The sequence below is a fragment of the Podarcis liolepis genome (genome assembly GCF_965112155.1).
Source record: "Podarcis liolepis genome assembly, chromosome: 1".
Taxonomy (NCBI): Eukaryota; Metazoa; Chordata; class Lepidosauria; order Squamata; family Lacertidae; genus Podarcis; species Podarcis liolepis.
This window is the reverse complement of record NC_139554.1, coordinates 133083769-133109635: the sequence shown is the minus strand read 5'-3', so window position 1 is coordinate 133109635 and position 25867 is coordinate 133083769. Positions and strand designations below refer to the sequence as shown.

General features: G+C 42.0%; 1 protein-coding gene across 7 annotated transcripts in view; it reads left to right on the top strand.

Moving 5' to 3' along the window:
• TRPM8 (transient receptor potential cation channel subfamily M member 8) overlaps window positions 1-25867 on the top strand; it is a 74065-nt gene that overhangs the window by 7265 nt on the left and 40933 nt on the right. For 5 of the 7 annotated variants that reach the window (XR_014518653.1, XR_014518654.1, XM_083472520.1 and 2 more), the window contains exons 2-3: window positions 17182-17325; window positions 23748-23865. Coding sequence is in view for 5 of the 7 variants with exons in the window: in XM_083472520.1 (XP_083328646.1) it covers window positions 23776-23865 (90 nt within the window). In the remaining 2 variants the exon portion in view is untranslated. The remainder of the gene's footprint in view (window positions 1-17181; window positions 17326-23747; window positions 23866-25867) is intronic. The other 2 variants (XM_083472517.1, XM_083472518.1) reach the window with 2 other exon arrangements.

Genomic DNA, 25867 nt, shown 5'->3' with positions numbered 1-25867 from the left:
TAAAATTACCTTTCTGATATTTCTGAAATTATGCCACAGCCCACGCTGGGGCATCTTTCTCTTAGCATGCCTCCAAATGCCTCACCATTTATTTTTTTCCTGAAGAAGCATTCCACAAACCTTGCAAATGATTTTGTAACTTTCAGGTAGGTCCCACTGAATGTATTCATATTCTCGAACATTTTCCAAGAAGAAATCGGGACATTTCTTGCCAGGTCTCCCCCTCCACATGCACAATAACAACAACACTGTTTCCCACTTGCCCCCCACAGAAGCCCTGCACACTTACGTGGAAGTAAGCCTCATTGCTGAGTAGGGTGGCGTTCCCTCCTAAGCCTGTGGAGTGTATAGAGATAAAAAAGTGGTCACAGAGAGAGTAAAGTGTAGAGTGAAATGCAATTCGGGACATTGGGGACAAAGGTACAAATCCGTGACAGCTCATGATTTTCTGTGATTGTCCCAGCCAAATTGTAGCACTTGGAGGGTATGTGTATTACCCTGTCAATGTTTAATAGTGGATCAATGTGATGGCATCCAGAATTTTGGGTAGGGATGTAATTTATATGTGGATGACATCCATCTCTATCTCTCATTTCTGTCATCTGACTCTGGAGAGATAATTACAATTCAGATCAGGTGCCTGGAAGACATTTAAATGAATGAGGCTGAACAAACTTGGATAAAATCCTATGTACACTTACATTGAAGTAAGCCCCCCTGAGCATAGTGGGATTTATTTTTAGTAAACCTTCTCAGGATTGTGCTGTAAGAATGTAAACATCTCTGAAATGCTTCCTTCTTTCTTTCCCCCTACCAGAGCTCAAGCTACCAGTGTGAATTTACTGAAACACAGTAAAAAATATTCTGGGTTTGGAGTTTTTAATCATATGAGAAAGCAATAATATTTTAAGGATTTTTTTGGTATTGAAATGTTAAATCTTTTCACAGTCATTTTCTGTAAATGTAAATGTAAAAGGTAAGCTTTTTGCTGTGTAGACTATCACCCCCCCCAACACACCTACACTCAAAAGAATGGTGGTCTGTCGCTTCCTAATGGCTGTTCTGCATCACCTCAGTTCCACATGAGAAGATTATAATTCCCAAGTTGTTTTCTGAGTTTGCCTGAATTTTTCATTTTCTGCAGTTCAGGTTTTCCAAAAACAGCAACATTGTTTTTATTTAAATATTTTGCAAGACCAGGCTGGTAATGAGAATGTACAGCACAATAGACTGATTGTTTTTGTAACAACAGCACATTGTATTCATTCCATTCCATGTGAAATAACAAAAGTACAGTAATTGCCTATCAGGCAATAAGATGGAAAAGCACAGTAAGAGAATAGCAAAATAAATGAGATTGCTGCTTTAACCATGTCTACTCAGATGTAAGCCTTATTGAACTAAGTGGGGCTTGCTCCCAGTTCTGTGACGTTAGGCTAGCAACCTGTTAACTGTAAAGGTAACAGTAGAACTAAGACTCACTACACCATTTTTGAAACTCACGTGGCTCAGCAGTATTAATAGATGCATTTGTACTTGGCCAGCCTATTCCTGTCAACCAGGCCTCAGGAACATTAACAATGCAATTCTATGCAATTGTACTCAAATGCCAACTCCCAGGTAAACAAGTCGAGGATTACAGTTTAAATGCATTTCCTGGCTGACTGAACTTCATCATTGAAATGTCCCACACCCTCCTAGGAACATCACATGAGTCTGCCTTCCACAGTCAGATAATTGGTTCATCAAACTCAGTATTGTGCACACTGAGTAGCAGGATCTCTTCTGGGTTTCAGACGGGGGCATTCCTGGCTCCACCTGGAGATGCTGGCTGGGGATTGAACCTGAAACCTTCTGCCTGCAAAGCGTGCTATACCACTGAACTAGTCTGTTGCCTCTGCAGCCTTTGCTTCCTTGTGGGATACCTAGGATCTTTTCATAGTCTAGCAACACCAGTTTTGTCTGGGATGAGCAAGAATGGGAGAAAAACCTTTCCTGAGTTGGCAAAACCCTGAAGGAATGGAAACTTAGGAATGGAAATACTTGAACTGTCCACGGTTGTTGGATTTGATCCACAAGAGAAGCATATATTGAAGCTTCACTGGTTAATCACCTTCATTTCATTTATGCATGCTACAACAGATAATCTGGCACTAAAACATTGAGTCTGTACTTCTTCCTCCATTTGGGACCCAAAAGTTTCTTCACAAGTGTAGACCTTTGTAGGTTGTGTGCCAGCATTATTTCTATAAGGATAACATGGATGCATGAAATATTCTTTAAATTAGTTTCAAAGTATATTCTTTAGGTAGTATATTTCACTAAAAGCTAAAAGGATCCCAGACCACCGAGTAGGTAGTCTCCTTTATCATGTTCTTTCTATTGATAAAATGATGGCATTGTACAGACCCTCCAAGTGTTCCTATTTTCCAGGGACATCCCTGATTTAGAGAAGCCGTCCTGGTTTCTGATTTGATCCCGGAATGTCCCACTTTTCCTTAGGACGTCCCTATTTTCATTAGAGAAATGTTGGAGGGTATGGAGTCATTCAGCTCCTAAGCTGTCTGAAGGCAATTCTGTATAGAGAAGATTTTTTTTTAATGTTTAATGTTTTGTTATGTTTTTATATATGTTGGAAGCTGGGGCAACCCAGTAGGATGTGTGGGGTATAAATAGTAAAAATATCATTATGGAGTGGGACGTCCCTATTTTAATCAGATAAATTTTGGAGGGTATGCATTGTAGATACAAATGGAATGGGAAGTTAAGTTTTAAAAATATGACTCCTGTTTAAACCCCTGAAAAAGACCTGCCATTTTGCTTTCCTCCATGTTTGAATGTTTAAGAACTCTTGCTGGTTGTAAACACCCATCGTAGAAGTAATATGCCAGGATTCAGCAGGGTGTTCCACTTGAACCACTTCATCAGCTCCTCACTTCCTTGACCATGTGCTAGGTTACTAAATACTACCTCTAGTAGTAGTAGTAGTAGTAATAGTAATAATAATAATAATAATAATAATAATAATAATAATAATAATAATAATTTATTTATACCCCACCCATCTGGTTGGGCCTCCCCAGCCACCCTGGGCAGCTCCCAACAGAATATTAATAATAATATTAAAAGCAAAAAAAATAAAAATAAAAAAATAAAAAACTTCCCTGAACAGGGCTGCCTTCAGATGTCTTCTAAAAGCCCGATAGTTGTTTATTTCCTTTACACCTGATGGGAGGGCATTCCACAGGGCGGGTGCCACTACTGAAAAGGCCCTCTGCCTGGTTCCCTGTAACTTGGCTTCTCGCAATGAGGGAACCGCCAGAAGGCCTCCAGCGCTGGACCTCAGTGTCTGGGCAGAATGATGGGGGTGGAGACGCTCCTTCAGGTATACTGGGCCGAGGCTGTTTAGGACTTTAAAGGTCAGCACCAACACTTTGAATTCTGCTTGGAAACGTACTAGGTCTTTCAAGACCGGTGTTATGTGGTCTCGACGGCCGCTTCCAGTCACCAGTCTGGCAGCTGCATTCTGGATTAGTTGTAGTGTCCGAGTCACCTTCACATAGAGCGCATTGCAGTAGTCCAAGTGGGAGATAACTAGAGCATGCACCACTTTAGCGAGACAGTCCACAGACGGGTAGGGTCTTAGCCTGCGTACCAGATGAAGCTGGTAAACAGCTGCCCTGGACACAGAATTGACCTGCACCTCCATGGGCAGCTGTGAGTCCAAAATGATTCCCAGGCCTTGCACCTGGTTCTTCAGGGGTACAGTCACACCATTCAGGACCAGTGAGTCCCCCATACCCACCTGCCCCCAAAAACAGTACTTCTACCTTGTCAGGATTCAACCTCAATCTGTTAGCCGCCATCCATCCTCCAACTGCCTCCAGTCAGGACATTCACTGGTTCTGATTTGAAGGAGAGGTAGAGCTGGGTATCATCCACATACTGATGAATACCCAGCCCAAACCCTCTGATGATCTCTCCCAGCGGCTTCATGTAGATATTAAAAAGCATGGGGGAGAGGACGGAGCACTGAGGCACCCCACAAGTGAGAGCCCAGGGGTCTGAACTCTCACCCCCCATCACCACTTTCTGGACACGGCCCAGGAGGAAGGAGCGGAACCACTGTATAACAGTGCCCCCAGCTCCTCTAGATGCTCCAGAAGGATGTCATGGTCGATGGTATCAAAGATAGTAGACTATCTTTATGATTCCATACAGCCATATAGCACAGTTCAGTGCTGAGTTCAAGTACAAGTTTACTTACCTGCAACGTCTTCAATGAAAAATGCTGCAACCAATTTCCATTGTCTTTGGAAGGATGGATGGTCACTTGTTTTCTAATTCAAAAGCGCATGTTGCAAAGTGGTCATTTCATAGAATCATAGAATCATAGAGTTGGAAGAGACCACAAGGGCCATCGAGTCCAACCCCCTGCCAAGCAGGAAACACCATCAGAGCACTCCTGACATATGGTTGTCAAGCCTCTGCTTAAAGACCTCCAAAGTAGGAGACTCCACCACACTCCTTGGCAGCAAATTCCACTGTCGAACAGCTCTTACTGTCAGGAAGTGCTTCCTAATGTTTAGGTGGAATCTTCTTTCTTGTAGTTTGGATCCATTGCTCTGTGTCCGCTTCTCTGGAGCAGCAGAAAACAACCTTTCTCTCTCCTCTATGTGACATCCTTTTATATCTTTGAACATGGCTATCGTATCACCCCTTAACCTCCTCTTCTCCAGGCTAAACATGCCCAGCTCCCTTAGCCGTTCCTCATAAGGCATCGTTTCCAGGCCTTTGACCATTTTGGTCAAAGTGACTTGGACATTTAAACAAATACTTCCCAATGCAAGGTTTGTTTGTGTTGGCAGTTTGGGTACATGGGTCCTCACGATTTCAGTACAGTTTTTAAGTTGCAACATCTGTGTTTGTATATCATCTGGTTGTTCCAGGTAAAGATGAAAAGTAGGTTACTGACATCCGTCTGACCAGTTGGTGGCAGTATTTCCTTGCACTTGGATGGTGACTCCTTCTAGATGACAGAAGGTGGGCTGTTGCATCCATGATAGTTTAAGTTGTTCGCTCATTTGCTGGAGATTAAATCTTCAGCTTTTGACACAGATGTTGAATACCCAAGGAATTTTTATGAAATATTTGTCATCCTTTTGCACACTTCTCTGATTTGGGTAATACTGGAGAGGATTGGCCATCACAAAGGTTGATGTCCACTAGGTCTTGTTTTGCACAAATGGAGGTGTCACCTGGACTCCTTCAGTGCAAGAAGCAGCTCAGAGTGATATCTAGGGCAGTCCTAAACCTGCCACTTTCGTGCCCACATTATGGAAGCTTAATTGAGGGGCGTAATTGCAAATGCAGCAATATAGCTTTTAGGGATGTTGAAATAAATTGAATAGGGTCACTTGGAAAAGTGAGCACCACTGTCAGGCAGAGCCAACTTGGCTGAAAGTTGCGCCTGCCTTTGCTTATTACACCGCCCCACCCCAGGGGCCCTGAAATTTACCTGATTGCTGCCTTGCAGGGGATTGGACTATGTGATCATCATGATCCCTTCTAACGCTACAATTCTATGAAAAAGGAAGGACACTGAAGCAGGATTCAACCTCAATCTCTTAGCCTCCATGCATCCTCCAAGTGCTTCCAGACACTCACACAAGACTTTCACCACCTTCACTGGTTCTGATTTGAAAGAGAGGAAGAGCTGGGTATCATCCACATACTGATGAACACCCAGTCCATACTCCTGGTGATCTCTCCCCGTGGCTTCGTATAGATGTTAAAAAGCATGGGGGAGAGGATGAAACCCTGAGGCACCCCACAAGTGAGAGCCCAGGGGTCTGAACACTCTTCCCCCACCACCACTTTCTGGACACGGCCCAGGAGGAAGGAGCGGAACCACTGCATAAAGGTTGACATAATTTAAATGTGACATAAGCTTCTCCATCATGAACCTTGTTTGACCTTGGTGCAAGCCTGATACCATCCTCATCTCAAAATGTGTCCTGAAGGCTTTCAAGAAATACATCAAAGGTCCTTGTAAAGGTCAACACAAGCAAATTTAGTTGCCAAGTATAATCTATTCAAATTCCTGAATGAGGGGCATCCAGAGAATGGTCAGACAGAGGGCAGAAAATTCAGTCACAGCCCACTAGGATGACTTTCTTTAAAATGGGCAGGAACTCTGGGAGAAAGACAGGAATTGCTCATCTCAAGCCCCCGCCCCCTTCCCTACTAGAAGTATTATTAAAACCTCAGATATTTGAGTAGTCAGTTGGCTCTGCTAGCTCCAATAGAACTTGCCCAGTGCTCTCAAGGACCAACATACATGAACTGAAGGACTGGTATATTCTTCCCTAACCATTTCTGCCTTGCTATTTAGTGCAGGTTTCTGTGGCAAAGTTGCCATACTCACTTTTCTACAAGCTTTTTTGAAAATAGGTATTTCTGTTATTCTTTTGAACAACATGTGTATGTATTATGTGAGATGCTGCCTCTTAAATTGTAATTTTGCTGTCTGAAGCAGCATTTTGATATACAGTGAAACCTCAGTTGTCGAATGTAAACCATTCTGGAAGGCTGTTTGACTTCCGAAATGTTCGAAAACCAAGGCGCGGCTTCCGATTGGTTGCAAGAGCTTCTTGCACTCAAGCAAAAGCTGCGTTGGACATTCAGGTTCCAAGAAACTTTTGAAAACCGGAGCATTTACTTCCGGGTTTTCGGTGTTCGGGAGCCGAAACGTTCGAAAACGGAGCCATTCAAGAACCGAGGTTTGACTGTATTCTGTCACTTCTACTTCATATAATAAAGCAAACTTTATTTATTCATTTGGTGTGAGAACTTATAGGCAAAAGGTTAAGGGTAAACATGTATTTATAACAAATGCACTTCATAACTCCAGGAAAAGATTCTAAACCTCTCGTTGGTGTGTGCTTGGACACCTCCTTGGGTTCATGATCCAAACTATAACACTTGTGTGCATGGAAGGCCTCTCTGCACCTCTTGGCCCTGCTTTTGGAGCGACGACTCCTCTGCTGCTTGCCACCGGATGAAGGGACCCTCCTCCAAAGACTGGATGCTGAGCGCCTCCTTTGAAGGGACCGACCGAACCTGCACAGAACTAAAAACATGTGAGAAGCTTGGCTGGAAAGAAGTCCCCCCCCCTCCCATGCTGTGTAACTTGAGGCTCTGAACTCCCAGACCCCGGGGGTGCCGACTGTGAACAAGGCAGCCCGGGCCAGAAGGACTGCTGAACCATGGCATCCATACTCCTAGGACGACCCCTAGGGATAGCTGGCACTGGGATCCTGGAAGGCTAAAACTGGGAGAGCAAGGCCCCAGAAGGATCATAAGCCTCCCTTCGCTCACATCTGAAGGGCCATGGGCCTCAAAAACAGTGGAAGACGTGGAGGGGCCAGGCTGAGAATCAGGCTGCCTCCCAAACTGCTGAGCCAATGACTCAAGCTCCATATTAAACCTTGTCATGGCAGCAGGGTCTGAACCAATATCAGCCATGATTTCACCCAAGCGATCCAGCGTAAGCTGAGGAACTGCAGGTGCAGTGACTGAGACGGGCCTCTAATCACCTTTTTTGAAGGGAGATCAGGACTAGGATTCCTCTTAATAGGCATCTCGATCCCTTCTTTACTACGCAGGCGGAATACTAAACAAAGACACAATAATAAAGAGCACTCAGGCAATCAAAATGGCGCTCCCGCCAAAACAAAATGGCGCTCCTGCCAAACTAGCTGGGGCTAAAATGGCGACTGGGCCAAGGGGGGCGGGGTTTCGCAGCCCTGGGAAAATTCCCCACCAGCCTTTATGCAAAACGGGCAATGAAACTCACCGATCCAACAGAGAGGGAATTCTCAAACAATACAAAAGCGATCGGCTGTACAGAACAATCCACCAATGAAACTCATAAATCGCCCCAGCACTGCATAAATTCAAAGCGCTTGAAGCTGCAGCTGCAGCTGGATCCGAGATTAAAAGTCGCTACACAAGAAATCATCAAGACAATCCGTCGAAGGTAATTCACTCTCTCTTGGCTGCACAGAGGACACGCTGCTAGCTTCTTCCGAATCCACGCACCAAAAGAGGAAGCTCTGGGTCATGTGCATGGGCGTATATAGGTCCCTCGATCCATTTGGACTGCGCCCACTGGCCAGATTGAACCCAACATCGAGGGACATACCAATCGGGTGTTGTGGCTGACCAGTCCTACCCACCCACAACAGAGGAGATCAGTCTCCAGGTCTCACTGCAACACGTGCCCTCTTTTAGGGAGCACACAATTTGATAGACCTATAAATATACCATTCTAAATTCCTTCCTGATCAAACCCAAAGAGCGCTCAATAGCAGTTCCTCATCACCCTGGAAAAAAGTGACAAGTGGGGTGCCAGGGGCTTTTGTCCTGGACCCGTTGATGTTCAACATCTTTATAAACAACATGAATGAAGGAATTGAAGGAATGCTAATCAAATTTTCAGGTGACAACAAGGGGGGCAGGCAGACGCCAATGCTGCAGAAGACAGAATATGGATTCAAAATGACCTTAGCAGATTGGAGAACTGGGTCCAAAATAACAAAATGAATTTCAATAGGGACAATAGGAACAGGTTCTACACTTAGGCAGGAAGAACCAAACGAACAAATATAAGATGGGGGAACACCTGGCGTGCATGTACATGTGAAAAGGATCTGGGGGTCTTAGCAGACCACAAGCTTAACATGAGTCAGCAGTGTGATGTAGCAGTAAAAAAAAAAAAAGCTTACACTATTTTAGGCTGCAACAACAGAAATATAGTGTCCAAATCAAGGGAAGGAATCACACCACTCTATTTTGCCTTGGCCAGACCACACCTGGAATACTGTGTCCAGTTCTGGGAGCCAAATTTTTAGAATGATATTGACAAGCAGAATGTGTGCAGAGGAGGGCAACCAAGATGACCAAGGGTCTTATCTTTGAGGGAGCTGAGTATGTTTAACCTGGAGAAGAGGAGTATGAGAGGAGATAGGATAGTCATCCTTTAATTTCTAAAGGGCTGTGCCATGGAGGATGGACCAAGCTTGTTTTCTCCTGCTCTGGAGAGTAGGACCAGAACCAATGGCATCAAGGAGATTCCAGCTAAACATTAGCAAGAATTTTCTGACAGTAATAACTGTTCAACAGTGGAACAGACTTTCTTGGAACATGGTGGATTCTCCTTCCTTGGAGGTTTTTAAGCAGAGGTTAGATGGCCATCTGTCAGGAATGTTTCAGCTGAGATTTCTGCATTGCTGGGGGTTGGACTAGATGACCCTTGGGGTCTCTTCCAGCTCTACATTTCTATGATTCTATAAAGAACTGAGAAAGTTATTGATGGCTTGGGAGAATGGTGCTATGTGATTAAAGTAGCAAAGTAAGGCAGACAGCAGGGTGGAGAAAGGCTTATTGAATATTTTACAGTCATTTGTATTTGACCTCAAAGGTCCAAAACTTATTTTTAGGTTTCTAATCACCTTTCAAGTGATGGAAAATTGCTGGCCTTATGTTTCTGCATTGCTGTGTTGTAGCACAAGCACTTTTCCAAAGGTGATTGGACTCATTTTTAATGTGTGATAATGGAGAGCCAATTTAGAAAATCAATATGAAATGGCATGCTAAAAAAAGAGGGTTGGTAGGCAATGTGGTATTATTTGTTTACCATAAATCCACATTGAAAGTTGAGACACATTCTTCTCAAATCGTGTCTCATCAATGTTGTGACCCAGTGGAACATGTACACACACGTACCACTTCCTGATCTGAGACAAAATATCTTGTACCTGAAGCATTTTGGTGGTGAATTTCTGCTTCTACTGTTAGAAAGTTCTTCCTTATTTTTGATGTCAGTGAATTTTTTCTTGGTTCCAACCCCCCCCCCCCGAAAAATCCCAGTATATGAAATGAATAAATGACACCATTTGGAATATTTTAATATAGTCAACTTTCTTAACCCTTAATCTAGACTTTTCTCACTGAGTTTCCCTTTAAAACCTTTTGCCTCTGTTTTGAACTGAGATGTTCACCACTGAATCCAGAGAAGGTTGTTGAATAATAATAATAATAATAATAATAATAATAATAATAATTCGTTATTTATATCCCACCCATCTGGCTGGGTTTCCCTAGTCACTCTGGGCAGCTTCCAACAAAAGATTAAAAGTACATTAAAAACTTCCCTAAACAGGGCTGCCTTCAGCTGTCTTCTAAAAGTCAGATAGTTGTTTATTTCCTTGACATCTGATGGGAGGGCGTTCCACAGGGCGGGGGCCACTACCGAGAAGGCCCTCTGCCTGGTTCCCTGTAACCTCACTTCTCGCAATGAGGGAACTGCCAGAAGGCCCTCGGCGCTGGACCTCAGTGTCCAGGCTGAACGATGGGGGTGGAGACGCTCCTTCAGGTATACAGGACCGAGGCCATTTAGGGCTTTAAAGGTCAGCACCAACACTGCTGAGGTACCACGTCTCTGATCTCGGAAACAAGATTACTACAATTCAGAATTGTGTTGTGTCTTTTCCCACCACTCAGTATCATAGCTGAGGGCATTCTTCATACTAAAAGCCCGCAGCAGAGCCATAATGTGCATGTTATATTTTTGTGTGTTTTTATATTGTAAACTGCCCTGTGATCCTCAGGTGAAGGGTGGCATAGAAATTTAATAATTACTGTAAATAAATAAGAGGTGAGTCGAGGCAGCTGCCTCCGGCAATGGAAGCCCACCAGCGGAAAATCCGAGCCAACAGTGGTGGAGGTTTCTTGCAAGATCTTGTGCACTCTGTGAGTTCTTGTCGTCGCTGCCATTGTGGCTGCCACTTTGTGGGTGCGGCCACACAACTCAAGTAAGGGAAGCTTGGGGTGGGGACGGGACGGGACAGTATTTTCCTATTTTACGTTAGGCGGTGAAACGGGATGTGCAGCAGCGTAGCCTGCAGAAACATCAGTCTTCAATAACCCAAGCTTCACTAGGAAATTATCTGTCCATGAGAAATGAGTCAAGGCATATTCCTCACCCACAATTCTCTCTCTTTATGCACTATAGAGAACACCGAGCCTACTGTATGGACAGCAGCGTGTTGTGATATGTATTTGGAACAGGCACACAATGGTTATGGCAATTAGGAGCTCCTGAGCTGCACCTGATAAGGCAGCCTCACCAGGGTTGTTGAAGTCCATTGAGGGCAACATCATTAATGTCTACTAATAATGAATGATGAGTACATAGAGGTTCCAGGTTGAGAGGCAATATGCTACTGAGGAGAAGTTGTTTAGCAGCAGCATGGACAGCAGCAGCAGATGTTATTTATGACTGCCCTCCTGTCTTGCTCATGGGCTTCCTGTAGGCATTGGTGGGTCAATGTGGGAAACAGGATGTGGACTAGGTGGACCATTAGTCTGAGCCATGGCCACTTTTTATATTTAACAATGACAACAAATAAACTACATTGTTTTCTTCACATTACGTAACAGAAAAAAACTAAGTAAAAATTAAATCTAATGAGAAGAGCTCTACTGGCTTGGACCAAAAGCCTAACCACAGACCCTACAAGTACCCCCATTTTCCAGGGACAGTCCTAGATTTACAGAAGCCATCCTGGCTTCTGATTTCATGCTTTTCCTTAGGACATTCCTATTTTCATCAGAGAAATAATAGACTCATAGAATCAGATGTTGGAGGGTATGGGGTTATCCAACCCCCAAGCTGGCTGAAGGGAAGTTTTTATACATGTGGAAGCCGCTCAGAGTGGTTGGGGCAACCTGGTCAGATGGGCGGGGTATAAATAGTAAAATAATAATAATAATAATAATAATAATAATAATAATAATAATAATAATAATAATAATGCCATCCCTATTTCATCAGAGAAATGTTGGAGGGCATGTAACCAGTCTCACATCCTATTTCCCTGGTGGACAGCCAGATGACCATTGGAAGTTCATGAGTAGCACATGAAGACATTTATCTAATCCCATTTGAAGGCTGCCTAAATTGGTTACCATCAGCACATGAGGTACGGTAATTCCACAGTTTAACTATGTGATGTGTGAAGCGGTGTTTCAGTTGGTCTCTTCCACCACTCGGCTCCACTGGATACCCCCAGGTCCACTGTAAGCATCTATCAAGATTTTTTTTTTTTTAAGTTACAACTTTTTAAAGTTGCATTGAGACCTGATAATTTAGCTTTTCTAAGCATTTTGAGATATTAATCATTCATCAGATCAATCCAATTCTAATTTAGAGTTCTTACTATTGTACTGTAAAAATCTATCAAGGTGTTTCATCCTTTTACAATATTTATTTCTCTCACCCTAACAGAATACATCAGCTTAATATCCAAGACCATCTCCTGACTTCCCACTTAATAACCAATGGCGCCTCTGTTCTTTTACTGGGCCGTGAGGACCCTTGCCACCATGAATAATAATATATTCACTCCGTTTCTTGTTCTTCACACCAAGCTTGAGAGTACCTCAGTCAATTGAGTCAAAACTAGTCCCTGTCCTATCCCTAGTTTCCGGCACCAAGTGTCCCCATGGGTCAAAGGGCACATAGGTTGCCCGGCAAAGGGAATGGAATCCTTTTTGGAATCCCTGCTTCCCTGTATGCCTTCTCTCCACGCCCCCCCTAAAATAATTTTTATTGATTTTCTTTTCTCATAACAAATATCCAGTATCATTTTCCAATTTCCCCCCTCCCTGTGACTTCCCCCAACTTCCATTTCTGGTTTATTACATCAAATGTTACATTCTGCTGTCTGTACATAATACTATGTAATCACCTGTTATATTTCTTGTTCTCTGTAAATAAAATTGCAAATGTTTATTTAAATCCTGCCGAGTCCATTTTTTTGTTGTTTCTGCAAATACTGTAAGTTGTAAAAGGTTCCCTTTCTTTTCCAAAGTTACTATTGTCCTTTTCACACAGTTTATCCGTTAACTTTGCTAACTCTGCATAGTTCACCAGCTTTTCTTGCCATTTTTTTTAATGGTATTTCTCCAGTCTTCCAATTCTGTGCTATTAAAATTCTTGCTGCTGTTGTAGTATACATTTTTCAGGCAAAATTTCTACGATCTCTGCTGCAGGTACCCAACTGTGTCCCCAACTCCGTACTTCTGCTAGAAGCTGGTGAATGCCCAATTTCAACTAAAGCGTGGTGGGCTGCCCTAAAACATTGGCTCAGGATTTCAGTGTTTGATCTAGGGTAGGGTTTGTACCAACACCTGACCAATGAGGAATTTGTCAGCAAATGGCAGAAAACCATGGCTAAAAAATCCACCTCTATTGGTCTGTCACCCCCCAACTGTATTACCTGGGTTATGAAGGCGCCCAAAAGATGTTAAAGCAAAGATTGTGGGATAATGCACACAGTGACTTGCGATCTCGATCACATGCAGTCTGTAGTCCGCTGGCAGTAGGAGTACAATATGGGTATGTCTTTAAGTTAACATCTTACGTTAAAAACCTGACAGTACCAAACTATCGAAGGCTTTTCACCAAAGCCAGACTAAACGTCTTTCCTTCTGCAGTGTTGGATGGCAGGTTGAGAGGAGTTCCCTACCAGGACAGACTTTGCTCGTGTGCTCAAGACATCGATTCCATAAAACATATTTTGTTGCATTGTGCAAAATATGAGCAAGCCAGGGCTGAACTGATACTACCCTTGCTGGTACCTTTCCCAGGAAAATCAGAGGCTCACTATGTCAGGTTCGTATTGGAAGACTGGACAAATGCTAGAACATTAGCAGTGGCAAAGTTTCTGTCGGTGGTTGCAAGAACAAATGATCCCTATATTCTGAACAATATGCTTGTTTAACCTGGAGGTAGGCTGTATGAATTGTGTATTGCTTTGTAATGATTTGTTGGGTCTCTGGACCGTAATAAAGATTGATGATGTTGACATAAATAATGTCCAATTTTCTTTTGGAAATTCTTGTCCTAAAATACCCAACAGAAAGGCTTCTGATTTTTTTTTTAACAAAGGTTATTTTAAACATTTTTTTCAGTTCATTGTATATCATTTCCCAATTCTTTTTTTATGATCTTGCAATCCCACCACATATGGTAAAATGTACCTTCCCCGTCTTTACATCTCTGCATGCCTTGTTGTTGTTGATGCTGCACTTATTTGGCCAGAAGCAGGGCGCCACCTCATCTCACCTGGTCTCCATGCTGCAGCAGTCTGTCACCCTAGTCCAAGATCAAATCATGAATCATAGCAATTTTATTTGAAGCCAATCTAGAATGAAACAGCAACAGCCTACGACTGGTAGGAGATGTTGGGATACCTTGAATATAATGAGCTGGAAGAAGAGCTAGCTCCCTTCTCCTATCCTGCTCCCATTTATTACCAAGGACAGACCTCTCCAGTTCCTCATTCGTGGGCAAATAAAGGCATCCTGCTTCTGTAAATCGCTTTGTGGTTTGTAGGGATATCGCGGAGTGGGCAGTGGGGTCCGGAGGGAGCACACTCCCCACCAGCAGGCATCCACAGTCTGCCTGCACACGTGACCCTAGGGTGCAGGGCACATCCCCCCCCAGACAAGCCACAGCTGTCTGTACATCGTTCCCTCTGTCTGACCTTTTGCGGTCTCAGCAGTCAGCGGTGTCCTGTCTGTAACCTTTGTCTCTGGGACCTTTTGTCTCCTTCGTCATACACTGTGCAAGACCAAGATGTGTAAAGGTCACAGCCCAAAATGTATCTGCCTAGCTTGCATATTTGTCTCAATAAAAGGAGGCTCCACAGGACTGGCCGGCAGCTTGCATGCAGCTCACTGATGATCAACTCCTGTCTTGTGCCTTCACTTCAGTGGTTTTTAAATTTTATGAAATAAATAAATAAAATAAATACTGATCTATCTGTAAAGGGAGTTTCTCATTAAGTCCCAGTAACTCTGAGTAGGGCTTTTTGTTTTCTTGCCCCTCTTTTTTGTTTTGCTTTTTTGGTCAAACCGCACCTACCTACCTTTGGGAAACAATTGACAAGCTTCATAGCTGGATGAAAAGGTCTTTGCTTTCAATGTTGATTTTGTATTGTTAAAAAACTTCTTTTTTCTACTTAACCCCCCCCCCTTTTTAAAAGCTGCTTCATGTGTTTATAAATTACCTTGGGATACGTGTGAATGCCAAAATAAATTAAACACCCCTAAATCACTTAGGAAAAGCTATTTGCCAGCTTTACTAAAAACCCCTAAACTTAAACAAACTGTTCAGATTTCTGACTAGATTTATTAAAATAGAAAAAAGGAAGGTACAGGGTGCTGTCATGTTACATACTGTGGTCATCAAGCATGATATACCTGTTTAGATGGATCAGCAGGGGAGCAGGTTTCATGAGAAAGGAGATAAGGTGACAGATAAGTTAGCTGTGGTTCCCGCATTTCAAGGGGCTGGAATACCCTTGGGAGTATCTTCCAACTCAACATTTCTATGATTCTATGAGGACTGAGGATAATTAACAAAGGGCTTCCTGCTGCAGCCCTTTGTGCCCCAGCTTTAGTCTGCAACTGGGAAGAAAAAAATAGCAGAAATCGGCACCTTCTCTGCTCGGTGCACCTGATGCATTATGGAACCAACACAAGGATTAAAAGGAGTTTCTGTGACTACGCATCAATAGCTAAAACTTTTAGAGAAAATGTAAAACCAGTATTAAAATATTATGTGCTAATGTATAGTTGGTGGCGCTGTGGTCTAAAGAGCCTAGGGCTTGCCGAGCAGAAGGTCGGTGGTTCTAATCCCCGCGACGGGGTGAGCTTCTGTTGCTCGGTCCCTGCTCCTGCTCACCTAGCAGTTTGAAAGCACGCCAGTACAAGTAGATAAATAGGTACTGCTCTGGCGGGAAGGTAAACAGCGTTTCCGTGTGCTGCTCTGGTTCGCCAGAAGCGGCTTAGTCATGCTGGCCACATGACCTGGAAGCTGTCTGCGGACAAACGCCGGCTCGGCTCCCTCGGCCTATAGAGCGAGATGAGCGCACAACCCCAGAGTTGTCTGCAGCTGGACCTAAGGGTACCTTTTTATAGTTGCAAAATAATAGCAATAATGAAGTAATTGTTGGAGCTGCAAGCTTTTTTGACCTGTTACAAAAATAGCTACTTTCACTTATTAAAAATTTCACAGCTGAGCTTAGTCGCATAGCATTTTGAAACAACAGATAGCACTTAACCTAAAAATATCAAGCTTCTGTACATTTATGACCTAAGATGTTTGAAATGGGTTTAATTACTTAAGAGGCTATATAATGGATAATGGATCTCATCAAAAAAGACGCCTGCTGATGGAGTCAAAGGAAGTTCATAGGAATCCATCTTCAGTCACAAACAAGAATGACTAATACTGTAGAGTGCATTTTCCATGTTGTTGAATAACATTTGCTTATTTTTAGATCAAATAACTAATATTTGTATAATTCTACTCGCATGATTTTACCCACAGTGCTCTTGATTTTTCTTTGAGCAGAACTTTGGCTCGGAGTAAATCTTTTGGAGTGTAGCGTCAGAAAAGGTACAGTGTCAATGAATGCACACTGCCAACAAATTCCTGCTGAGTGTTTTACTCATATTCAGCTGAACACAAGTAGAGATGATGCATATATAAAATCTACATGCTTTATGTAAATTCTAAATTCCACTCCAAATGTCAAAGCAGCGAAGCACACATGAACAACCCCAAAAAATCAACAACCCACAAACCTAATCGAAATATCTTGAGCCTAAGACTTTGAGAGTTAATTCTAATATTAAGCTTTATAGAGTTACTGTCAATCACCTATTAAGAGTCTCTCCCCACCCCCAATACATTTTTTTTAATGAGATGCTTCTCCAGTCAGTAGCAGGTTGCTGCCTTTTCATATCTGATTTTTTTTAACAATATTGATCAATATTAATATTGATCAATATTGAGCAGGTGAGATGCCAGCTTGCAGTCATGCAAGCTTATTAATTTTCCTTAAGGAATATTTTATATTTGTGGGGATTGCAATTTTACTGGAAACAGCAAATATTATATCATAGCAGATTTCCACTTTTTAGATGTATGAAAAGCAAATACTTTCCATTCTTATCAACATTGTTTGCAAATATTCTCCTGCCATTAGTACTTATTACCAACGTGATTTGTTGCAAACTCCTTATTCCCCCCCCCTACTTCAGCTCCTCCCACTTTTGAAAGGTGGAATGACACAAATGACCAGGCAGAGCAGTGGATAGTGGAAGTCTGTCAAAATCCTCCTGCTGCACACACTACTTTTCCAAGGCTGAGGAGCTGTTGCAGAGTGCTCTAATATTATTAAATAGGTATGTAATATTGTACTTTGCCTTCAGCTTCTTAGTAGTTATCCTTAGTTACTGCTGGTCATTCTTATCTTAGTAGTTATCCTTAGTTACTGCTGAATATTTCCTTTAATATCTGTGTTAATAAGCTTTTGTAGCCTGTTGTGTGCTTCCATTTATGTTTAGTTAGGAACAAAACATCATAGTTACTAAATACTGGCAAATATTAGGGGAAAATATGTACTCCCCTGTCTGAGGAGTGCTGCTGAGATACATTTATTTTCAGAGTATATCTGGCATTTTATAGTGATACTACTCAGCCGTATAAATCCTTGTAAACAGCTATGGCATAGGCTTGAGGTTGCCACTATGTTCATTCACAAAACTTTTCCAGCTGTCTATAATACATTTGTCTTTAAATAATTCATGTGGATAGTGGAATTATTTAAATCCTTTTGAGCTTTGAATGAATAATGAATCATCTTCACATCCAGCTTAACTGAAGTACTGTCCACAGTTTCTTTTTCTTTTTTGGGTGTTAAGGCTTTTAAATAAACCAGGCGGTGAAGCTAGTAATTATGACAGAAACAGACCAACAAATAATGTATGGACACTTTATCTAGAATAGTCATACTATGAAACATTATGGTGGTAATTTTAAAAATAAAATGATGGAATAATTTGCTTTCCTGACTATGAGTGCAAATCCATTGTGTCAAGTCTATTGATTGTGGTCAGAATTCAGGATTATTTATGACTTAGGTGCGGGCAAATACAACTGGCTCTTTGGAATTTGTATTTTCCAAATGACCTATTTCCTCACTTGCTGAAACTGAATCTAAATCTTGGGACTGGAATTTCATTAGAAGCATAGAGGCAATATTTTACATGTATTTCTTAAATCCAAATGTGTTAAGCAGCCCTAAGCTCAAAATGCCCTGTAGATTTGAAAATTCTGGTAATCTTTTTGGAAGCCCATCAAAATTATTTTTATTCAGCTCCTGGATTGGGATCCTCTGCACAGGATTAAGGCCTGACCTAAGGTGAGTTGCAGTAGTAGCACTACCACCAGGTAAATTTATGACAAAAAGAAAAATATATAACTTGGGCCACATGTGGGTCCTGGGTCAAAAAAGGGTGGACTCTACACCCACCTAGAATGATTTGTTACCGTTTTTGGGAGGTGGGGGTGTGATTTCAGTTGGTTGAAATATGAAGGGTGAATATTTCTTTCTGTTATTCAATAGCGTGCCTGTGCTTTCATCACTGAAATGTTCACTGCTGTGAGATATTGTTGTGTGGGTGCTAGTGCAGCTTTTATACTTATTATACCAAAGAGTTCTCCCTATTTTGAAATTCAGTAGTTCTCATGGGGGTGTGCAAATGTATGCTGGCATTCCTACTGTTGAGTGAGCTCAGTTGTCCCCCAATTTTGGTGCTTCCTTGGAGTTCATATCCTGATTTCTTCTTCTTTCCTCTGCAAGTAGACAGCCTGTCATTAAAAAATAATAATCAAACACATTGCGATTTTATCCAAATAAATATTAATCAATATTTTTTTTGCTTGCTTATTTGTTTAAACTGTCCTTTGCTGAAAACTAGCAGAACCATGTTCATTCATTCATTCATTCATTCAGAAGTCTTCTTTGCCTGCTCTTCATGAAATGATTGCAGGGTAAGTTATAGTATTATTTAAAACAGAAACAACAAGCCAGGAAAAATGAGATCAAGTAAAATAATCCAGAATAAAAAACATAAAAGCACAAACAGTTACAGTAGTGAACTTGCAACCTGGACAAAAAAGTTTTAATCGGGTGCCAGAATGTCCATACGGTAAGTGCTGCCTTGCAGGTGCCAAGCAGGTTCCATCACGGAGGTGATCCTGTCCCATGTGACCGGCCAATATACTTCCCCTGGTAACGGGACAGAAAGAAAGGCCTCCCCAACATTCGAGTCTTAGGCAGGCTGATACAGTTCTCCTAGAATCAGTACTGCAGGGAATATTGCACATCTGATCAAAATGACGTATGTCTGTACTGACTCAGTTATAGAAAGTAGACCTGCTGTGAGTATACATCCTAAGTTACTGTAAAGCTCTTCAACCGTTCTAGCAGCTTTAATATATACTTATGTTATCAATGTATCCATTGTGACACTGGCCCTTAGGAATGGCACCCATACGGAAAAGACCTCCCCCCTTCTCTCTGCTTCAACACCATCAACAGTGTTCTGTAGCAAATCCTCCAGGCGACACTAGTGTTGCTATGGAAATGCTCATCTGAATCCCCCCCTTGCAGTAATTCAGAGTGAAATCCATTGTAGAGCATAATTGACTGCTACACAGGAGATAGTCAAGTTGTAGTGCCATGTTTTGATGGATTTTTAGTGCTGGAGCCAAGTAGAAAGGACTGGTGCCATCAACTGGAAGATGCTTGTGTGAGCCAAATCTCAGAGGGTTCTGCTAGGGATATGGAGCACACAGGACAAATTGGTACATAATTACAATAGGTTGACACCCCCCCCCCATGGCGTTGCTATGAAACATAGTGATTTCACAGTGATGGCACCCAGCGGTATCATTTCATGTACATTGGTAAGTGCTGTTGTTAAAATGCTTGAGAATGGAAATAGCTGAGACGTTTCAAGGGTGTCCTTTTTTGGTGTGTACAAATAGTTCCAGAAAGGAGCTATTTGTAAAGAGAGGTGAGAGCGGAGTAGGACTTGAAGGAAATGAAGTTATTCAATATTTAAAAGGTGGTCTGTTCACATCATGAAATGTCTGTTTTGCTTTTGAGCAAAATACTGCGTGTTGTAGTGAGTCAGAAAGAAGGCTAAATACTTCAAAAAGTCTATTACTGAATTGATAGATTTATAGTGAGCAGTGTTAGTTCTGAGGACACAGCATGTTGGATAAACCCAGATACAAGGGCATACCTCAAGACCAAGTTAAATAATTATTTTAGGGGTATCATTAATTGATGCTGACTTTATGAAATCAGACACCCATGTGTCCCTATTTTCCAGGGACATCCTGAATTTAATAAAGCCATCCCAGTTTTTTATTTGATCCCAGAAGGTCCCGCTTTTCCTTAGGACATCCCTATTTTCATTGAAGAAATGTTGGAAACCCATAGTAAACTGTTCAAACCCAGTACAGATCAGTTCTAAGTACAGTGGGACCTCAGGTGAAGAACTTAAATCATTCCAGAGGTCCATTCTTAACCTGAAACTGTTCTTAACCTGAGGTACCACTTTAGCTAATGGGGCCTCCTGCTGCCGCCACACGATTTCTGTTCTCATCCTGAAGCAAAGTTCTTAAGCAAAGGTACTATTTCTGGGTTAGTGGAGTCCGTAACCTGAAGCGTATGTAACCTGAAGCGTCTGTAACCCAAGGTAAAGATAAAGTTAAAGGTAAAGGGACCCCTGACCATTAGGTCCAGCCATGGATGACTCTGGGGTTGTGGCGCTCATCTTGCTTTACTGGCCAAGGGAGCCGGCGTACAGCTTCCAGGTCATGTGATCAGCATGACTAAGCCGCTTCTGGCGAACCAGATCAGCGCATGGAAACGCCGTTTACCTTCCCGTCAGAGTGGTACCTATTTATCTACCTGCACTTTGACGTGCTTTCAAACTGCTAGGTTGGCAGGAGCAGGGACCGAGCAACGGGAGCTCACCCCGTCATGGGGTTTTGAACTGCTGACCTTCTGATCAGCAAGTCCTAGGCTCTGTGGTTTAACCCACAGCGCAACCCACGTCCCTGTAACCCGAGGTACCACTGTATAAAGCAGAGGTGAAGGTGCACACACAGAGGAAAATCTGAAACCTTGCCCCACCAGTCCATTTTCCTCCCACAACCTTTCTCCCCAGGTTCTTTTCTCCCACTTCCCCCCTCTAGTCAGCTGTGACTCCAGTTCTGGGGGCCATTATGGGAGAAGGAAGAGCAGGCAGCCGAGGTCCAGCAGTCTCTGCTCCAACAGGTCCATTCCCTGCTTCCACTTTGCATATGAAGGGGGCAGATCCTTGCACAGAGCTACTGCCATCACATGTGTTTTGAGTCTCAAGCACACTTTGTCACTGAACGAGAATATTGTTTATCCTTTCCAGATCCATTTACATTTTCCTGCTCCTGGTGGGTTTCCATTGAAAAAAATGCTTTCACATTTTTCAAATGTACAATTAGGTTTTTTATTGCATTATTTATCCATCAGATATTCTACCTGAGACCCTGTATTTCAATATCATTCATGGCAAAATGGTATAAAGAGAAGTACCCAATCAGAAAAAATGCAAAATGCCCAGGTAGCAGACAGGAATATGAGAATATGATCTTTAGGGATGGTCTTTGCCAACTGAGAAAGAAGCATGAAGAGAAATTCAAGAAAGGGAAGGGAAGCAGGTCGTACATGAAATAGAGGGAAGCAAAGTGGAAGCAATACTCAGATCCCTCCTTGCCCCTTCTCATTACAATGCTGAATAAGCAGTGGACCCCCCCCCCCATTCTAGTATGTGCTGACTGTTTTTTGTAGGGGCTCCCACAAATCTATCATCTATCTATCTATCTATCTATCTATCTGTCTGTCTGTCTGTCTGTCTGTCTGTCTGTCTGTCTGTCTATCTATCTATCTATCTATCTATCTATCTATCTATCTATCTCTATCATCTATCTATCTATCTATCTATCTATCTATCTATCTATCTATCTATCTATCTATCTATCTATCTATCTATCTATATATCTCTATCATCTATCTATCTATCTATCTATCTATCTATCTATCTATCTATCTATCTATCATCTATCTATCTATCTATCTATCTATCATCTATCTATCTATCTATCTATCTATCTATCTATCTATCTATCTATCTATCTATCTCTATCATCTATCTATCTATCTATCTATCTATCTATCTATCTATCTATCTATCATCTATCTATCATCTATCTATCTATCTTTCTATCTCTGGAAATGTAATGATATGATGCTGTTTAACTGAAATATGAATAGCAAAACTTAGAGTTTGTATAACAACCATGAGTGCACAAAGAATAATAATAATAATGTGTGTGTGTGTGTATTATTACGCCTAGGGGAAGTGAGGTTCAGAAAGTGTAGCTTGCCTAAGGCTGTCTAGTGAATTCACGAGTAAGGGGAGGTCTGAACCATAGTTTTCCTAATTTGCTGCCTTTAGCTACTCTACTATATCCTCATAGGGGATGCTAACTTTACTCATTGTTTTAAAATGCATTTCCTCACACACTCAAGGCCAATTCAACAAACCCAAATGCTAATATCAACAGTTGCAGTGGTATGTGTTCATAGAATTGTAGAGTTGGAAGGGACCCCACGGTCATCTAGACCAACCCCCTGCAATGCGGGAATCTCAGCTAAAGCATCCATAACAGATGGACACCCAACCTCTGCTTAAAAACCTCCAGAGAAGGAGAGTCTTCCATCTTCTGAGGGAGTCAATTTTGCTGTCAAACAGCTCTTTCTAGCAGAAAGTTCTTCCTGGTGTTTAGTTGGAATCTCATTCCTTACAACTTGAATTCATTGGTTTGGCTCCTGGCCTCCATAGCAGGAGAAAACAAACTTGTTCCCTCTTCCATTTGACAGCCATGTTGCTAACACTTGGTTAAATATTCCCCTTCCGTGTAATTCCTAGTACCTTTTCTTCTTCTCCTTTTTATGGGTGTCTGCATAACCCTCTTCATCAGAGAGAAACCTTCACCTTATAGTTTTCAGTGAATGCTGATCATGCATCTCTTCCCCCTGGCCTTTGATGCCTGGAGTATGTTTTTAGGACCCACCTGATACCTGTGGCTGTAATTTGTTTAAACTGCTTTCAATACTGAATTTTACCTTGTTACCCTAGGACCTGCTGTTGAAGGGCAGGTAATAAATTTAATCACCTCCATCACTGTCCTATCAAATAAAATAGACCTCAGTGGGGAGGTTACTGTATTCAGTAGGGGATGTGTGTCTGAATAGTGGTGACATGTTTGCAGAGCATTGGACAGAAAAATGAATGAACCACAATGTGTCCCAACTACATTGGGTCTTTTAGGCTGTAATATGCTGCTGTGCTCAGAGATCACTAAGCATTTCTGTCTGCGAAGGAAGCTATGGACAGTCTGAAGTAGCAGAACCTTTATTGAAAATAAAATGAAGAGACCATTATACTAAAGGAATCACTTCTATAAGAAATGGGTGGGACCCTAGAGGATAAGGTAGTGGCTGAAAACCTTTGTGGATGGCATGCAGAGAATCCACACATCACGGTACACTTTCCAAACCTTTATGGGGAACTCACTGTCATGATTATTAAAAAGAAAACTAATAGCAAATGAAATCACATTAAGCTATTTTTTGAAAATGACTGTTTGAATCCCAAAATTCCATTTAAAATGTAAGAGATATCACTTTGCTTCTCTCCTTGGGCAGATGGTGTTACTCAGATTTTGAAGATACCATGAGAAGTCGAAAGAATGGTACCTTGGAGAGCTCAAAAAGTCTTTATTCCAGTATTTCTCGTAGCACAGATCTATCATACAGCGAGAATGTAAGTAGAAGGATTCTATTCAACTTATATTTGTAAAATTCTCCTAGGCTCATTAGCTGATTGATGCAAAATGTGACTGTGCTGTGTATGGAGAAAGCATATACTTGATGATGAACTTCCTTTGTTTATTAGTGGTCAGATTCTGGGATTTACAGAGCTTGTCTACTTTTAAATTTACTGTGAGTATTGTGTAAAAACTGACAGCGAATAGTTCAAGATACTGTAGGCAAGTAATCAGCTTACAGCTGAAACAAAAGTCCAGAGTTGACCTCATGCTTAGCCATCATTGTACATGTAGAGCTGGTATCATCTTATGCCCTTGTTACCATTTTCTTTGGTATAACATGTGACTGTCCATTGGTTTCAATATGTCTGCTCTGATGCTCTGACTATGAATTAGTTGGATTGCTCCCTTTATGTTTTGATTTTCCCTTTGTGAAACTCAGCAAATTTCAAGTTTTGAACAATGAACCTTTACTTAACAGAGGTTTCTAGGCAAGATGGACAAAGTTTGGTTTAGTTGTGTTAGTCGTGGAGGGTAAAGTAGGGTCTGTCATATCCCATTCTTAGTAGCAGGTTGCGTGTGGGAAGAGTTTGCACAGATTTGAAAAGGGTCAGATTGTTGATGGAGGGAGGGAGGGAGGGAGGGAGGGAGGGAGGGAAGGAAGGAAGGAAGGAAGGAAGGAAGGAAGGAAGGAAGGAAGGAAGGAAGGGAGAGAGGAAAGAACAAGAGTAGCAGTTTGCCTGTGAATGTGCACAGATTCTTGGATGAAAAGGGTCCCTCACCAATGATATAAATGAATAAATGAACTGCCCTGAGACCCCCCGGTATAGGGCGGTATATAAATTCAATTCACAACAACAACAGCAGCAGCAGCAGCAACAACAACAACAACAGTTTCACCAGCCATATTCCGTGTCTTCTGAAATCCTGGCCTTACCTTTTTTTCAATCATTAAATGACCCAAGGTAGTCCCTTCCTGGGTTTCTTGCTCACAGATGCTGACAAGTACATCTAGAGAGCAGTTTTCCAGAACTTAACAGTACAGTTTGTGCAAATCTACCAATCAGTCTCACAAGTCATTTGTGAGCTATCAGACTAGCAAGCTGTATACTGTCTGAAAGGAGGAGCCCTTGATCAGTATATTTTCTTTGACAAGTAGGGTTGGAATCCCCTACTAAACATCTTCCAAGATGCCCACTCACACCACAAAGAGCTCATAACCCACCTACTCTCAGCAGCCAGAAGCATCATAGCCAGACACTGGAGAGACCTGTCAGGAGTAAGCATGGACCAATGGTACCAAATAGTATGGGAAACAGCTTTTCTAGAAAATTAACCAATAAACTGAAACTGACATGGGGACAAATAGAAGAAGACACCTTCACTCCAGTGTGGCTTCCCTTTATCACATATACAGCCCAACAAGACAACGACAAGAATCCGCCAACAGCATACGAATCAATCTGGCTAACCTGATCCAAACACCCCCCTCTCTCACACAAAAACAAATCTCACTACAGCTAACCAAAGACAACCAAAGACAGCCACCCCCTAGGCCACCCCAACCTCTCTCATCACCAAGGATATACAACAAGCGAAGAGTAAGAGAACCCACACAAGTGACACAAAACATACACTAAGTAGAAGTATAAAAGCATTGCCACCCGACCCCACCCCACTAGCCATGCCCCTCCCCCTCTTTTCTTCCTAACCTAACACTGTATGTAACACTGATGTCTTATAACAAATGATACTGAGCTTTAGAAAGCACAACTTGAAAAAAGAGACAATGCATGTATTTTGTAAACTAAACAATCTTTAATAAAAAGTATATTTTTTAAAGTAGGGTTGCAATTATTTTACCCTGACCTTCAAGCAAGAATTTGAGATCACAGTTCTTCTTTGGTTAATTCAAGAGAAGCCCAATTTTCATTTTCTGTGGGGTTTATGTGATGCAGTTATAATTATACTAGATATTGCTATTATCTGAGGTTCTGT